The sequence below is a fragment of the Mycteria americana genome, chromosome 9 (genome assembly GCF_035582795.1).
Source record: "Mycteria americana isolate JAX WOST 10 ecotype Jacksonville Zoo and Gardens chromosome 9, USCA_MyAme_1.0, whole genome shotgun sequence".
NCBI classification, from domain to species: Eukaryota; Metazoa; Chordata; class Aves; order Ciconiiformes; family Ciconiidae; genus Mycteria; species Mycteria americana.
The window spans coordinates 22116916-22133697 of NC_134373.1; the positions used below are offsets into that span (position 1 = coordinate 22116916).

Genomic DNA, 16782 nt, shown 5'->3' on the forward strand with positions numbered 1-16782 from the left:
CCCAGAAAACCAAATGTGTCTGAGGGCAGAAGGGAGTGTCTGAATTTCTGTTCACAAATCTGTATGGTCATGAGAGCAAGGATAAAGGATATACGTCACCAGCATCCTGATGAGGCTAGCATCTTCAGCACTTCAAATGTAGTGTTACACTGATTCCAGAACAATGTTGAAACATATTTTAAAAAAACATATTTAAGTGTCTGCACATTATATAAAAACTGATACACATGGTTTGAGACACTTAGTCCTTCTGCCCATCTGCAAAACAGGAATTACAGTTTTTTGTCACACTCCCAAGCCAATTATGAGATAATTTATTCCATCAGAAGGCACTGTGTGATTAGTGAGTGCATAATAATAAGTATGTTTATTATCTAAGGTGAAAAAAATAATAAAGCCATGATGACAAAGATAAGCAAAATTCAAGGCAGAGTAGACTGAGTGTCCTGTTTGTAAGGACTAAAAGCATTTACATCTCATGTGGTAACAATTTATTCATTAACATCTCTGTCAGAAGACAAAAGTCTAGAGAGGAGCTGTGGACTAATAAGGTGGATACCTTCAGAGTTGGTGTATAAATTACATGGTAAATAAATTTTTATTTGTAATGAACCTCATCGGCTCCTGGAAAACTGAATCTTTAAAGATGCTTATTAACCACCTCTGGTGCTTAAAAGTAACAATGAAAGTTCTCAGTAGCCCTTTAATGAAGATTATTTGCCAGGGAACAGAGGCAGCTGCAGAAACTTTGTCAGAGGAGAAAACTAGTGAACCAATAGATCACATTTGCTAAACTCACCTCTATTTAGGGTCTGTATATTCCTGGAATATTCCAGACTGAAAAATAATTCCAGACTGAAAAAGTTCAGATGTAATCAATGCAGCTTCATTATACTAACTTTGTTTGGGTTTGATATAGCTTTTCTTTTTAAAAATATAGATATTTTTTATTCCTCTCCCAAGTATAAACTACTCACTTTTGGAATGTTTTGTGTTTTATGTAATTTAGACATCTTTACTGGACTGATGCAGGGACTAATCGCATAGAGGTGGCAAAATTAGATGGACGGTACAGAAAATGGCTTATCTTTTCTCTACTGGATCAGCCAGCAGCTATTGCTGTCAATCCAAAACGTGGGTAAGTACAGGACTTCCCAGAATTAGTTTCAATGCTATTCAATACCAAAAAATCCTGCAATGGTAAACTTTACAGGAAAGACTAAGGAAATGCTTTCTGGAGTTTCCCTTTACTAATGTTAGGAAATCTGTGTACATGTGAAAGTATTTTAGGATTAGATTTCATATGGGTGCTTGTGTTGGTGACAACACCAGGTAGGTCAAATAAAACTCTTCTTTCTACAGTGTTGTATGCCCACCGAGTTTCTCTGTTACTACTGAAACAGGGAAATTGATGGGGGTGTCTCTTTACGAACTCCAAGTGATACAGACATAGCCTCCTTCACAGTGGAAAGCAATGTAAATGCACTGGTACATTCAACAGCTGCCCTTGCTACATCTTGTATTATATGATGGATCACCAGATATCATGATATGTGCTTCTCTCAGCTGGAGTAAAGCAGCACGTCTCCCTGAAGTCACCTGGGCTCTGCAGCTTTATTGTGACTGATGGATGTTCAGTGTTCACAGTCATTTTTCTTCCACTGAGAATGAGAAACTGTCATTAAAACCACTCTCTTTCCAAATCAGGACACAGGATGCAAACATTCTTCTTTTGGTATTTATCTTCTCTACTTGAAACAAGCTTGTTCAGTGAACTCTCTGTGACTTTCCTGATCACATCTCCAAAACATAGGTTGCTGAACAGCTTTATGTTCCACAACTGACCTTTTCCATGAAACTCCAAAGGATAGTCATGGTGACCAAATTCTGAACCATATTAAATTCTAGTTCTGTCCTTTCAGGCTCATGTATTGGACTGACTGGGGAAGGCAGCCAAAGATTGAATGTGCCTGGATGGATGGACAACAAAGACAAACTCTGGTCTCTGAAGACCTTGGCTGGCCAACAGGTCTTTCTATTGATTATTTGAACAATGATAGGATCTATTGGAGTGATTCTAAAGAAAATATTATTGAATCCATGAGACCTGATGGGACAGACAGAACCATAGTATTACATGGAGGTAAGAACTTATTATGCAATTAATATAATAGTAACCAAGATGTATGCTAACAAGCACTTGGGCTTCACAAGTGGGGCTAGATTCGGGAGCTTTTCAAAGAGTAAGTCTTGGTAGTGTTTTCTCCTCCTTTATACAGGGATAAATGGCACACCAGGTTCAGAGCTTATGATGCCTGGTAACTAGATTCCTGAGGGTAATTTACATGACCTAAATAGGGGACAATGTGGAAATTTGGATTCTTGCTTTTTTATGTATATTATTAAGCAGTCTGCAGGTACAGTGGCATGAAGTGGTCAGGCACATGAGGATGTATATATATAGCTGCAAATGTCTTAAAATGAAAGGATTAGATGATATATTTAAGCTGAAGAACAGCAGTTCTGTCGCTCCTGCTGGAGATATGCTTGCTGACAGTCTATTGTTTGGTTCCTTTGAGAAGTAGGCAGTCCATACAGCCTTGATGTCTTTGAAGGCCATTTATATTGGATAGCTAAAGAACGAGGAGAAGTCTGGAAGAAAGATAAATTCGGAAGTGGAGAAAAAGTGAAAGTGCTGACTGTAAATCCATGGCTTACTCAAGTGCGCATCTATCACCAGCACAGATACAATCAGTCAGGTAGGTAATCAGCATCCTGGTGAGCCATTCCTTACTATGAGATCGAAGTTGGTATTGATGTCTTCAAAGAGCTTAGTAAGCTTCTGATAATGCGTCTATCAGTATGTGATAATATTAATTTTTGAAAACCTAAAAATGGAATAGAGGCTGGCAAGTTTTTTCTGCTAAAACACCATAAAGGTGTTTTAGCTTCCAGAATCAGAAAGCTCCATGTTGCTTGGAGATGTTCAGTTTCTCCTTGGTGCTATGCTGGCTCCCAACAGCCATGGTCTCTCCCTTAAGAATGTAAGACAAGGCAGAGAGAAGGTTTTGATATAAATGTGGAATTTGGGCATCAGTTGTTTTAAAAAATGGATCTAGTCTTGTTTAGATTTTTGACGTGTGATATTGATGAGATACACTACTGACTATGGAATTGCCCTGCCTTACCTCAGGAATATGCTGCATTGCTGCTTCAACTGCCTTTATCACTTTTTTTTCAGTGCCTAATCCTTGTAAAGATGTCTGCAGCCACCTCTGCTTGCTGAGACCAGGAGGGTACACCTGCACTTGTCCTCAAGGAGCTCGATTCATAGAAGGCAGCAGCACAGAGTGTGATGCAGGTAGAATAATTTGTCAAACTGGAAATGAAAGGAAAGGAAGCTTTTCTTTAGGAATGCAAATGCATTACTGAATTAGAAATATGGAGTGATGAGCTAGCTGATATAATAGATATTGGTAAGTCAGGACATCTGGCTTTTATTCTCAGCCATCACTGATTTGTGGTCACCTTGTGCATTTCATTTAATCTCTTTGCATGTCATTTGTAAAATGCATATAGATATATCACTGCAACCAGTCCAGACCCATCTGCAAAATTGGTCACAGTTTCTGATTTTTGTTCTGAAATTCCAAAATATTTTATTTACATTTTTTTCAAATGCATTGATTTCAGAACTAGAGAATTTCTGACAAATTATGGTTTACAATTATGTTTACAGTTCTGTACAAGGTATTGTTTGATCAGTATAATAGAATACAATAGAAACTTGAAACAAAGCTTACAGAACTCACAGTGTGAACAGAGATAAATTCTAGATAATTATCATATGCTGGAAAGGCTTTTAAGGACTAGAATTTAGTGCTTGGTTGTTGCATTGCAGCAGAGCCCCCACAGTGCTTCCAGGAGTGCCAATAAAATAGAATTGCTTAGCCTTTCCTGAGAAGAAAGAGCATACCACTGCAGGATTTCTATTTCTCTAGCTGAGACTCTGCATTCTTAGCTTACAGTGATGTGGGTGGTAGCCAGATGTCCTTGTAGTTGTCCTTGCAACATATCTCTAATAAATTATGCTTTATAACATTATGTCGGGCATCTTTTCTATGGTTAATCTTCTCTGAATTATCTTCTTTTTGCATTAAAAGAGAAAATGTCATAATTTTTTACACTGCCTTACCTCTACATTACATTTTCTTAACAATTGTTAATGGTCTCTCAATCCACATGGTGTGAGCTGCAGAAAGAGGAGCTAGTAATATGATGTAATACTGAATGGAAGTGTGCAATATATGTTTAAATTAGGGATCAATAACACTGTTAATTGCATTTGCAGTTTGCTGTTTATTGCTCTGAGGAGACTGCGTTTGTCATTCTTTGCTGAAACTTATTTACATAAAATGTCCAGGAATGAAGAAAACTGTGCTTGACCTTATTCTGAGGGAAAGGAGGAGACAGCAAATAGGATATACAGTACTGTCTCCATTTTTGAACTTTATCTTGAACTTTAACTTTATTTTGAACATTATCTTGACTTTAAGCAAATCTTCTAGCCAGTGAACTGTGACTGCCATAATTGATGGACTGATCAAACATAGCTTTTGTATATACATTGGGTTTATTTGGTCCTTTCCCCATATTGCAGCTACCAGAAACACAGCCTGTAAGACCTCTGCATTTCCCCTTTTTATATCCCATTTACTTGAAGGGAGTTTTACCTGTAAGGACATTGTAGCAACAGACTTTCTCTACCTCTGGCTGATAAAAATTTTATGACAAAATATTATGATCTAATTTACCAGTGTAAGACAGACTGTCAAAGTCCATCCTTAATTTATAGCCTATAATGATGTCCAAGATCCAGAGCTTTTCCTATGTGAACTACACTTTTCTGACAGCATATCCTGAGCTCTTACTAAAGGCTAGTACAACTTCAAGAAATTTCACTTTTTTTTTTTTTTTCCACTTGAATAGAATAACATTGGAACCTTTGTAGCTCTGTGTTTGGGCCAGCTCAGGCAGCACTGCCACCTGGGCACCTCGGGGCTCCTGGAGTGCAGCTGTGACACTGGCATGATGAAGAACAGGCTTCTGCGCTACCGAGTGCCAAACTGTCAGCCTGTGCTGTGTACTGACAGAAAACTCTGAGGACTTTGGGTTTCTCTCTCATTCTCACTGTCAGGATGTGTGAGAGTTTAGAGGGCCCTCCTGTATGCGCATTTCCATCCACTGCTCTTCTTCATAAGTAAATGTACCATGGTTTGGCCCTCTCTGTGCAACTTCAAGCTGGTTGGATGGAAGAGCCTGGGCAAAGGCGATAAAGTATTCCTGCTTTCTGAATGGAGAGCTTTGAAGGGTGGTGGTGGGCTGCATTGCATGGGCAAAAGAAAGTGATGGGACATACAGCTTTTTGAGTTGTCTATGCCTACTTTTACTGAATAAGTCATTGTTTTCCAAGAACAGGTTTTACTTCAATTAAAATAAGCTAATTTGGCAGAAAAATAAACATAAGAGCAACAAATGCATGCACTATTAAAAGCAAAGCTTCTGAAAAGTACCCTGTGAGTTTGCATACACAAGTTCTGTAGAGATAAATAAAATGCTCTGTGATAGTACTTCTCTTGTTGAAGATGTCTTGGTAACATATATGGCTTTTGAATTTTGCAGCTATTGAATCCCCTCCCACAATGCCACCAGCATGCAGGTGCATGTATGGAGGAACATGCTATATAGATGAAAGTGGTCTTCCAAAATGCAAGTAAGTCAGTATGTTGTTAGGGTAGTCCTGGGTCAGATTGTGCTGATTTAGTCTCACAAAACAATTAAACTCTTTGCAATGTGTTGGAAATTCTTCAGATGATGTTGTACATCTGCAGTAGCATGTTTGTAACCATCACAGAAAAACACATATACACATAAAAATATCAGGAAGAAACAATGTAAATGCATCAGTTTGGAAAAAAAACCCAAAAAACCCGAAAGGCAAACCTCTGAAGATTCTAGTAAAAGGCCATACCAAAAAATTGTAACAATGGAGAAATAACGCTCAGTAAATGTATTTTGGAACAACCAGTAGGTGCCACCGATGCTCTGCTGAAACCAAATCTTTTGATTTCAGTGACTAGTTTTCTGACTCAGCACTATTTCCACTTTTAATTCTATGAAGATAGCAGACATACTATATTTACAGTCAGTGAAATATGTAATTACTGAGCATGGAGTTAAAATTTATGGCATGTAGATAAACATTGCAGAATACAATAATAAAGCTGAGATCTTAGACTTAATAAAAGCTATTCAGTCAGCTGTCCTTCTTACGTTTACAGGTGTTCTTATGGCTACACTGGGAATTATTGTGAAATAGGATTGTCAAAGGGAGTGCCTCCTGGAACAAGTAAGCTTCAAGTATATATTACACTTGATATTTTGAGCTAAAGAATGTATAATACTATGATACCTGTTCAGGGTCAAGCTTATAATTCTCTGGGCTCTTTTTTACACTGAACTATGCTTGCTTGAATGTTTGCTTGTTCTTCTGTCTTTGATAGCAGCAGTAGCAGTGTTGCTGACAGTCATACTAATCATAATAATTGGAGTGTTAGCGGTTGGAGGCTTTTTTAACTACAGACGAACAGGCTCCCTTTTACCAGCGCTTCCCAAACTACCAAGGTATGTTTTGAAGGCTTTCATAGCTGGAATGTCTGTGCACTGACAATTTATGTTTGTTCCTAAATATTTCTGAAAAATCCAGTTTGTTTACTGTGTGCCCATTCTGTTGGAATATGGGAAGTGCAGTGTTGCAGCAATTCCAGTGGATTTTTGATTCCAAGCAATATCATAGCTGATCATTACTTTGTAACAAAGGACTATTGTAAAACTCTTCTACATTTTAAATTGGCTTTTAAATAATGAGCAATATAGAAGACTGTTTACCAGATCTGGAACTGGATATTCAGTTCAAAAAGATACAAAAGACCATAGTTACATATGTTGTAATTTTTTATAAAACTTTGTCAGAAGATGATTTTGGCAAAGAGATCTTTTTAACATTGAAAGGCTGAGCTCGTCTGCAATACTGTATTAATCTGTTTAAAAATAATATGGGGCATGTGTAGTGAACTTCTATGTGTTTCCAGTGCCTGAGAAATCTGGGCTTTTTGTAGGTTCCTGCTCTCCTGACAGTCATACTGTCCAGTGAAAGCCAGCTTTGTGAAATATCATTCAAAAATATTTGATGTTATAAATCAAAGGAAGATGAAGAAAAAATATTTGTAATGATTTTAAATTAATTTTTTTAAAAAAGATGTCCGAATATGATGCTTCAAAATAGCTTTAAGCAAATTATGTGTTTTTAAAGATATAAGGCTGCATCTTCATAGCCTTTGCACCAATTTCACAATAGTAGCTGTTAAATCAGTGTAATTAAATCATTGTAATCAGTAATGTGAATGTAGCTATGACTGCTGCCTCACTGGAGGATTACACTGAACTAATTAAGTTTGTTTATGACTTGACGTAGTTAAATTGGGGCAAAATTTTTGTACAGATCAATCCTGCAGGACAAAGAGTTTGTAAGAGATCTCCAAGCTGCTCACTGAAATTCCCTGTTTCTTGCTTGGAAATTTTCTGCATTGTCAGTGAACAAGTAGAAATTTTAATGCACTGACTTGAACTTTACTGTTCAACAATACTTCTCATATAAGTTATGAGGCCATGTGAAATGGAGATGTCAGTTTTTTGTCTGTGAGGCTTGATTCACAGTTTTCATTTCTGCCATGAATATGCCTTAGTGCTGCCATTGCTCAACCCCTCTTCAAACTGTTAACTCATACCTTTGCTGCAGAGTTAACTCAAGCTATAGCTTAGCTGTTACCCTTAACATGGGACTTGTCAGTGTACAGGAATCATAGTTAAGATTTATGGGTTTTTTTAAGTTGAATCATCTGATGCCTACAGGGCCAACTGGTAAAGTGTGTGTACAACGCACCAGCTGTAGGCAAGATTTTTAGCACCAGCTATAGGCAAGAGTTTTAGCACAAGCCAGCTCCAATGAGGACACACAAGTGGAAAGATTATTTCAATGCTTCTGTCTTCTTTCAAGTTAGGCAAATTAGACAAAATGAACTCAAAGGTTAACTCAGTGGATTTGTAGTTGCATGTTTTTGGGGAGTTGCATGCTCAGAGTTCTGTGCAGAAGGTCCTGTATTTGGCCACTCACTACTATCTTTCACTGCTCCTATTATTTTGAGCCTGACAGTGTTCTTTCAGCCCATTTCTAATATTTCTCATGCAAATCTAATGTGCACTTGTGGTTACTGTAAATCTATACGGAGATTGAACATTTGAAAACAGTATCCTGTAGGTATCTTCATGATTTGCATGTATAAACATCTTTAGTATAGGTGGTGTTGGAATTACATCCACAAATTTGCATGCCATTTCAGCTGCATTTTTTTCAATCAGTTTCAATGAATTTGAATAACCGAGTGGGTTCATGCATTTGTCTGTAAATCAACACTGAAGTAAGAGTAGTCAAAATGTAGGTAAATTTGAGGGGATTGTAATTCATTGAGTTCATTTGATGTCTACAGGAGCACACATAAAGATAGTTGAGATCATTCTGAATGGGCTAACTTAGGTTAAAAAAAACTGTTGAACTAATGCAGGAATATTACTTCTGGTGCCCTCGCTAACTTGCTTATAGCCAGCAAAAATTCCAAGTGATAATTATGCTTAGAAGAACAATAGAAGAATCTGTTTTATAAGCTCTCTTTCTGTATAATCTGTTTGGGTTTTTTTTTTTTTCTTTTTTTTGTAGTTTAAGCAGTCTTGTAAAATCTACTGAAAATGGCAATGGGGTAACTTTCCGACCTGGAGCAGATGTGAGTATGGACATAGGAGTCTCTGGCTTTGGAGGAGACTCTGCTATAGACAGAGCAATGCAAATGGTAAGGTTTAGTTCTGAAATATTTTTTTTTAAATTGTGTTCTTTTAATGTCATTTTTAGCTGATAGAGGGAAGTCTTTTATGTAAAAAAGATAGTGAGATGATAAATGTGTTGTAGAAAAAGAAGTGAACACTGATTGATAATTTCCCGAAATAGATTTTTGTAAATGCAGGCTGTTCTTCAAAATAATGTGACTTTTCTCAAGATTTATATGGTAGAAATTAAGTTGATTACCCCCTTTCGTATTTTAGCATATTCATCAAATGAAAATATTGTAACAAGGAATTTTTGAGGGCCTTTGTGTTCCACAGAACAGGTTAAAATGTGTGGTTTTAAAATCCAGACTGTATGTTAGAAACTTCAGAGGTAAAACTCAGGCCTAACCACAGGATACACTACTTCGCACAACAAATTGTAAATTGGACAGTTTCTTATTTTAGCAAGTTTAAACAAATCATGTTTAATAGTTTTGGGGACATCATAAAGTGTAACTCTAATTCATCCATGTTTTGTTATGCACACCTGAGAAACAGCACATCCTTGTGTTTCCTATACTGTATAGTTTTTCCATGGAAAAAATATCCCCCTCTTTACCACAAGAAGTACAATCTACAAAAGATTTTTATTTATAGGAAATAGATCACAGGTATGTTTGAATAATAAGCACTTGCTGCAAAGTCTACGCTGGAAACTCCCTAAACTTTTAAAGTTAAAGGTAAATTACAGACTTAACTGACGTAATTAAATGACATAATGTAAATTAATATGAAACGAAACAGCTAGTGAAGATAAGCTCATAATATATGTATATGACCTTTTTTCTAGGTGAAGAAACGCACCCTTTGTTAAAACTAGGCAGCTTATGTAATGAAACAACCATATAAGCATTTCAGTAAATACTGGGAAAATAGCTTTAGGCTTGACTATTACCTCAGATCTTTCTCATGCATGAAAAACTTGATGGTACTTTCCATTTTCTGGCCTAATATTGACATACTGAAGTCCAACTGATGCAGTTTTTACATTGCTAATAACAGGTCTAGATACAGGCTATTTCTACTTAGTTGGTGTTAATTGTCCCTATGTACTCAGAGTATAAACAAAAAATTGTATAGTTCACTAGGAAAGAATTCAAAGGGTTTGGTTTATGGCAGTGAAGAACTGTGGGATGTGCCTCCTAAAGTTTTAACATCACATATGCATGAGTAGATGTTAGAGGGATATTTTTTAGTGTGGCTGTTCTTAGCCAAGCTAGGCTAATTTCAGGGAGCCAACAAGAGTTCACGGTGTGGTAAAGAGCTATACTCTGATAGCACAAAGCGCGAATCCTTATGGCATGAAGCAGTGGTTTGTAGAAATGAGGCAGGTTTAAAGAAGTAGCTGATGTACTGTTCCCATGTTATTCCTCACTATTCCTGTGATGGGGCTGTGACAAGGAGCAGGACAAGTGAGTCTGGGTGGGGTTTTGCTTTCATTACCCTTCTACCTGTTGATGCTTAGCTGGCTAGCCCTGGGTGGCTATCCTTATGTGGCACTAAATATTTTCTTAAGAAATACTTAACTCAGCACCTTTGCCCACCTGCTGCGAGCACTGTAGCTGCAGCTCAGGGTTTGGCACAATATGTGTGAAGTAGCTGCTATCCACACAGTAGTCTTCATGCATGGGCAAAGTATTGATTTATAGTAAGAGATATGCTAAAAACTGTGAAACATTTTATTTCTGACATAACTCATATATTAAAACTAAGGGGATGTACTTACTGCTTTGTCTCAAAAAATATAGCAATCTCCCTGCTGGGACAAAATGAATGAATCCCATTCTTTTATATTTCAGATAGTGCTTATTAATTTGTATGTAATTTTGAAGTCTCTAAAATGAAATACTTATTTTGGGATTATGCTTCCTTTGATATCTCTTCCCTGTTGAAGGTGTGATTTGTGAGAGTCATTTTTCCTCATGATAAAATACTTTGAGTCAATTATTGAAATGTGGGGGCTTTTTGTCCAGCTAGGAAATGGGGTAATACTGGAACAATCAATGGTCCAGGCTGCTAGGTCAGGGAGTAAAATAATGGATGGTAAACTAACATTATGATTTTAACAGATGCTACATTTTGTCTAAGCCTATGTGAAAATAAACATGCATTGTTCCCTGAGATGAAGAATTGGACTATAAATTAATTCCTAGGAATATGGATGTGTTTGTTGCTCTGCAGTTGTTGTTTTGGGTTTTTTCCCTTCATAGAATGAAAACTTTGCAGTGGAGTCAGGGAAACAGCCGATCACATTTGAAAATCCGATGTATGCAACCAGAGATGGTGGAGCCAGCACAGCCAGTGCAGTTACAGTTGTTCGGCCAACACACGTAAGAGGAACTTAGACTTGACTTTCATCTTTCATTTTCCCTTAGGACCTTCTTTTCTTCTTTGAAGAACATTGATTTTCCTTCTTCTCCTACAGGTAGCAGCAGCTGGTAGTGAGGAAAATGAAAATTTTGAAAATCCTGTGTATGCCTCTGTGATATCTGCTAGTCCGAAGGAACCCCCTCAGAGCACAGATGCACCTCAGGTAGGATATAGAAATGCTCTAAGGCTGCCTTGTTTGTTTTGCGCTCCAAATCAGGGAAATTGAATTGTTAGGGAAGCTGCAATATAGTTTCAATTCTCTTTAAATAATGCCATGGAGTTCGCACATAATCTGCACCAAGTCCAACTAACTGGACCATATTTACAAGATTTACAAGAGTTGGTCAGGAACAGTTTGATAAGAGAAAAGCAGCACAAGCACAGTATTGCCCAGGGCACACAGTAAGGATCTATTTGGATTAAACCCCCTCTTCTTCCTGGCCCACCCAGTTATTTTGAAGTGAACAGATTGGAACAGAGCGTTTCCTTTCACTGTTTGTTGTGCTTCATTTTGAGGGCAGATACTAGTCTGAAATTTGTAATGTAACTGCTGTAAATTGTCATTGCTCCCCAGCAGAAATGATTATAACTAAGGCTTTACTTCAGACTTTTAACAATTATTTGTAAACCCCTAATGAATTATACCTTGATAGAAGCAGCAGTGTGGTTTTTTCTCTCTTTTTTTTTTTCCCTATAAAATATGAAAAGAAAACCCAAGAAAAATTTCATTTTGGTTTAAAACAGTGAAAACCCAGTTTTTCTTGGTACAGAAGATTGAAATAAGACATCTAGGCAGTGTACTGTCATAATTTTTTTCACATTTATTTGTAATTTTATCCATATTTAAAAGTGCTAGCAAGGCCATTTAAGACACTTGTTCTATGTGTTCTTGGAGGACATTTTAACAATCAACATGAAAGTATTGCCTCATCTAGATTATTCATGATTCATGGAAGATACATTTTTATGTCTTAAAATCCATCTGAATGAGCTGATGGTGGCTTGTTTACAGGACTATTTTCACGCGTTGTGCACTAAAAATCACCTCTGATGAGCTTTGAAATGACAGCTCTGTCAACCTGTTGTTGTAGTTTCATGTCCCTCAGTAATTTCTCTTGTTGTTTTCAACACCGTTTTTTTCCTCTTTGACGTACTTGTCTGGAATGATAGGCTTCCATGAATTAATTTAGTCACTTTTATTGCCTTCTGGCCTAGCCTAGTGAATACTGCTTTAGGTAAAATAACCATAACTGGTTATCTAGCAGAAAAGAAAGTTGGGTCCCATGCTTAGAATTACAATGTGGTAATGTAGGAACATCCAGCTGAAATCACCGAGTTAGCAGTCAGTGCAAGTGAAATCCAACAACAGTGATGTCAGTTTCCAGAGAAGTTGTGAGAAAAATGTGTAAAGTTCTAATAATTTTTATGTTTCAGGAATCGAAGTGGAGTTTCTTCAAGAGAAAAATGAAACAAAACACTAATTTTGAAAACCCAATATATGCAGAGGTATTGCTTAATATTGTGTAATTCTATTTTTCAGCTAATGTACTGCTGGACTTTGTTCTTGCTTTCATAGGATAAAGATTATGGGTAGATTCTGCTGCTAAGTGAAGCAGCACAGAAATTCCAGCCCAGGTCAAGGTAGGACTGAAGTGGTTTTGAGAAAAGTTATAAAGTCTCATGCAGAATGATGTGTTCAGCAGGCATCCAGCTCAGGCAGCACAGCTGCATTGCCAACATCTCTGCTTTCCCAACCCAAGCACTGTGGCCCCCTCCTGCTCCGGCATCTCAGGTGCTGGTTTCAGCTTGCTGGTGCATTCCGGTACAGCTCAGGGACCCAGCGCAAGTGGGAGGCTGTTGTACTGCGCTAGGAGTGAAGTGTCTATTTCTGCCCTCTCAGTCCTGGCTTTGGCACTGCACAAAAATTCAATAGCTCTGCGTACTGCAGCCCTTTTTCTATACCAGCCTTATTTTTTTCATCCATACAGTTTGATGAGACAGTTCTTTTAAGATGGTGTGCCAGCGGGTGGTATTGTGCTGGAAGAATTCTCCTCTGGCTTGGGTATGAAGGTTTGGAGTTCTACTGACTTGAGCCAGTAATTGCAGCCCTTTTCATCTTACAGTTTAAAATTTCCAGATGGCCGAAGTGACTTAAGAACCTCAGTCCCACAGTCACGTGACTAAAACTAGCTGCCTTTTGTGAAGAGTTTAGGTTTCTAATGCTTGAACATGGTGAGAGAGAGAGTTCAGGAAGCCAAGGATTCTTTTCCCCAACACTCATGAATGTAACTATTTACAAACAGTAGTAGTGCCAATGTTATCTACATTCATGTATGTGCATATAGACGTATCAAGCTACTCCTGACATTAAGCATTAAAATAGAAGTTTCAGTGTGTGGAGTAAGTTTGTAGTAGTGTATTTACTCAGCTGTACCATCTGAGGTGAATTTAATTTTGTTACAGGTGGTGATTTGCAGAAATAACTTATACCATGACACTTGACTTTAGCAAAATACTTGGATATTTATTTAACATTTCTGAAAGTTAAGGCTGGATGTTTTGTACATTAGAATATAAACTTGGATTTTATGATTATTGTTCCAGATGGAAAAGGAACAGCAACAGGACACAGAAAATGTCCCTACTCCTCCTTCACTGCCTCCCAAGATTACTCTGAAGAGAGACCAACCATTAGCTTATACAGCAACAGAGGATACATTTAAAGACACTGCCAATCTTGTTAAAGAGGACTCTGTGGTATAACTAGGTAACTGATCTAGGGAAAATTAGGCACATCCATTTGCACATATATTTTTTATAAACAGAAGAGTAAGGTTCACATTCAAATGCTTTATAAAAATATATACATCTCTTAGCCAATGGCTGGAGATGTATGTTGAAACTATGCCTTGTTTTTTAACAAATGCCAATTTCTATTTTTATGAACAATTATCATGATGTACTATATGTATATCTTTGCACTGAAGCTTTCTGAAAGTAATGTTATAAATATATTGTACATTTGTAAATTTTTGAAAGATTATCTTGTCCGGTGATGTTGCTAGTAGAAATCTGTGTGGAATTGGTCATATCTTTAGGGATAAATTCATTATATAAATGTTTAAATTCAAAAAGAACCAAACAAGGCGAATATAGGAACATTACTGATTTACAGGATCTTTAGAGTATATATTTATAACAGCACCTTTTAAAAGTTCTACTGGTGCTCTGGGCATCTTTACCACCTATTTTATATACTACTGTATGTAAAAATGGGTGTGTCTGTTTATCTTGTGTTAAACAAAAGTTGGAAGAGTTAATGCAGCATCATTATGCTGAATAGTTACCTGTGCAAAATGTTGTTCTTACAATATTTTAACTGCCTGAGATAAAATAATTTCCTCTCAGTCCTTAAGACACATACTTTTCCTCCAGGTTCCAATTAACACCATTCCATTAATAGTGTTCTTAAAAAGACCTGATATATTTAGATTTTAGTGCCACAAGTACTTAATTTAATGAGATTTTCTCTTGCTCATCAATGGAATAGCTCTATTCTTGGCTGGCATCTCTGGAAGTAATTTGTACTATTAAATGAATTAGCTAGATTTCTATAACAGCTTATTTCCAAACAGCAAAATACAGAAGATATTGGTTCATTTAAGAAATTTTTCAGGTTTTTTAATGTGAAAATTTAATTTTATTGACTATTTATTTCCTGAGGTGGACATTAATAGAAAGGGAAACAATTTCTACTAATGCAGTCTTTGTAGTTATCTGGTTATTTCTATAACCTGCCATCAGAATATACTGTACATCTTATTAGCTTTTCTATTAATTAGCCAAGGTAGTTTCCACAACATGAACCATTTGAGGAAACTCTGAGTACCACTGCAGGAACATGTTATTCAGCATTCCTGGCTAGCTACTCATACAATTCAAAGATTCCTAAAGTTATAATCATTGAGACTTCTGCTATTTGACTGTTTTGTATCCAAGTTCTCAAAATATATGCTATTTCTAATTAGAATGCTTATAATTACTTTGTAATGTACTTTGATTAGAAAAGACAACTGGAAAATGATGCTGCTGAATAAATCTAATAAATGTATTATTTTATCACATCCTGAATCCCTAATTTGTGTCAAGGCTCTATGTACTTTTTTCAGTTGTGGAGACTTCAGTGCCCTCTGAGATGAAAACAACAGTGCTTTAGATAAAGTCAAGAATAGTGCTTACTGCTTCACACAACTGTCTGAAGTTCTTGATATAACACTGACATCGTATCACTGTAAGTGTGAAAACTGCCCCATTACACACACATTAAATAAACTGGCCCTTGAAACAGGAAACTCTTATTATTGATTGTAAGAGAGACCGACTGTCAAGGTAGTATGGACATAAGCGATTAAAACCTTAGTGCAATTAACTTTCATATCTGAGTGCTTTAATGTAGAAAATTCCTTAGAATCTGGGACACAGCATACACATCTGTAAGGCTATGAGAAAGGATCTCTTGAAAGGCAGGTTGCTGTTCTTACGGAATGAGTTCGCAATGTTTTTTAAAGAGAGAGGGCAGGGCTAACATTTCCACAAGACTTGCCTCCAGTTGCATACCACAAGAAAAAGTAGCATCAGTTTTGTGAATAGTCTTTGTCAACAGAAAGATTTGGAACCAGTTTTGGAGAAAACTGCTAATATGTCAGCCATGTATCAGAGAGACTTTTTTTTTTCCCCTATAAGAATTATAACTTTTCAGATGTGGAAGAAAACCATCCCTGGGATACTGTATAGATAGGTAGTATGTAGAATTGATTGTTTAACATACCTGATGGTGAAGGATTCCTAAGCTTCAACTGGGCCTCTTTCTCTCAGTAGCATACCACAATGTGCCCTGCTGATTATGTAAAATTTAATTTTTGACACTTTGTTCAACAGAAGCTTTAGATTCTGTTCCTAACTTTGTTTTTTCACTTGTATTCTTTTTCCCTTATGAGGACAGTCCCTGCTTGGATTCTTGAATTCTGGACTCATTTTGTTGCAAAGAAGGCTGCTTTTTAGAGATTTCAGCACCTCCCTGCAATCTGCCACTATAGGGCTGATAAATTATACCATTAAGTGTCTTCATGCACATTCTCTTTACAGCTGTCAGGCCAGACAGAGATAACTATCTCTCTGCAGGTATTTATAATGAAATGAAGCAAAATAAATTTATTCTTGAAGCCATTTGCCAGAGAATAGAACCTCAATGAAATACTTAAAGGTTACTAAACACTTTTTGCATTCTGTCCCTTTCTTGCGCATGTACAAACACACACACACGCCCCCTTTCACACACACAGAGTGATGAAACTCCTTTTCTTACATTTGGAATTCTGACCTGCACATGGTATTTTTGTAAGCTTAATTGAATTG

General features: G+C 36.9%; 1 protein-coding gene across 1 annotated transcript in view; it reads left to right on the forward strand.

Annotated features, from left to right (window-relative positions):
- The window catches only part of LRP2 (LDL receptor related protein 2), a 131813-nt gene extending 116354 nt beyond the window's left edge, over positions 1–15459 (forward strand). The window contains exons 68-79 of the mRNA XM_075512067.1: positions 1010–1138; positions 1923–2143; positions 2580–2759; positions 3242–3361; positions 5683–5773; positions 6342–6409; positions 6564–6684; positions 8834–8963; positions 11208–11327; positions 11423–11530; positions 12802–12873; positions 13972–15459. Coding sequence (XP_075368182.1) covers positions 1010–1138; positions 1923–2143; positions 2580–2759; positions 3242–3361; positions 5683–5773; positions 6342–6409; positions 6564–6684; positions 8834–8963; positions 11208–11327; positions 11423–11530; positions 12802–12873; positions 13972–14130 — 1519 coding nt within the window. The 3' untranslated portion in view covers positions 14131–15459. The remainder of the gene's footprint in view (positions 1–1009; positions 1139–1922; positions 2144–2579; positions 2760–3241; positions 3362–5682; positions 5774–6341; positions 6410–6563; positions 6685–8833; positions 8964–11207; positions 11328–11422; positions 11531–12801; positions 12874–13971) is intronic.
- The last annotated feature ends 1323 nt before the right edge of the window (positions 15460–16782 follow it).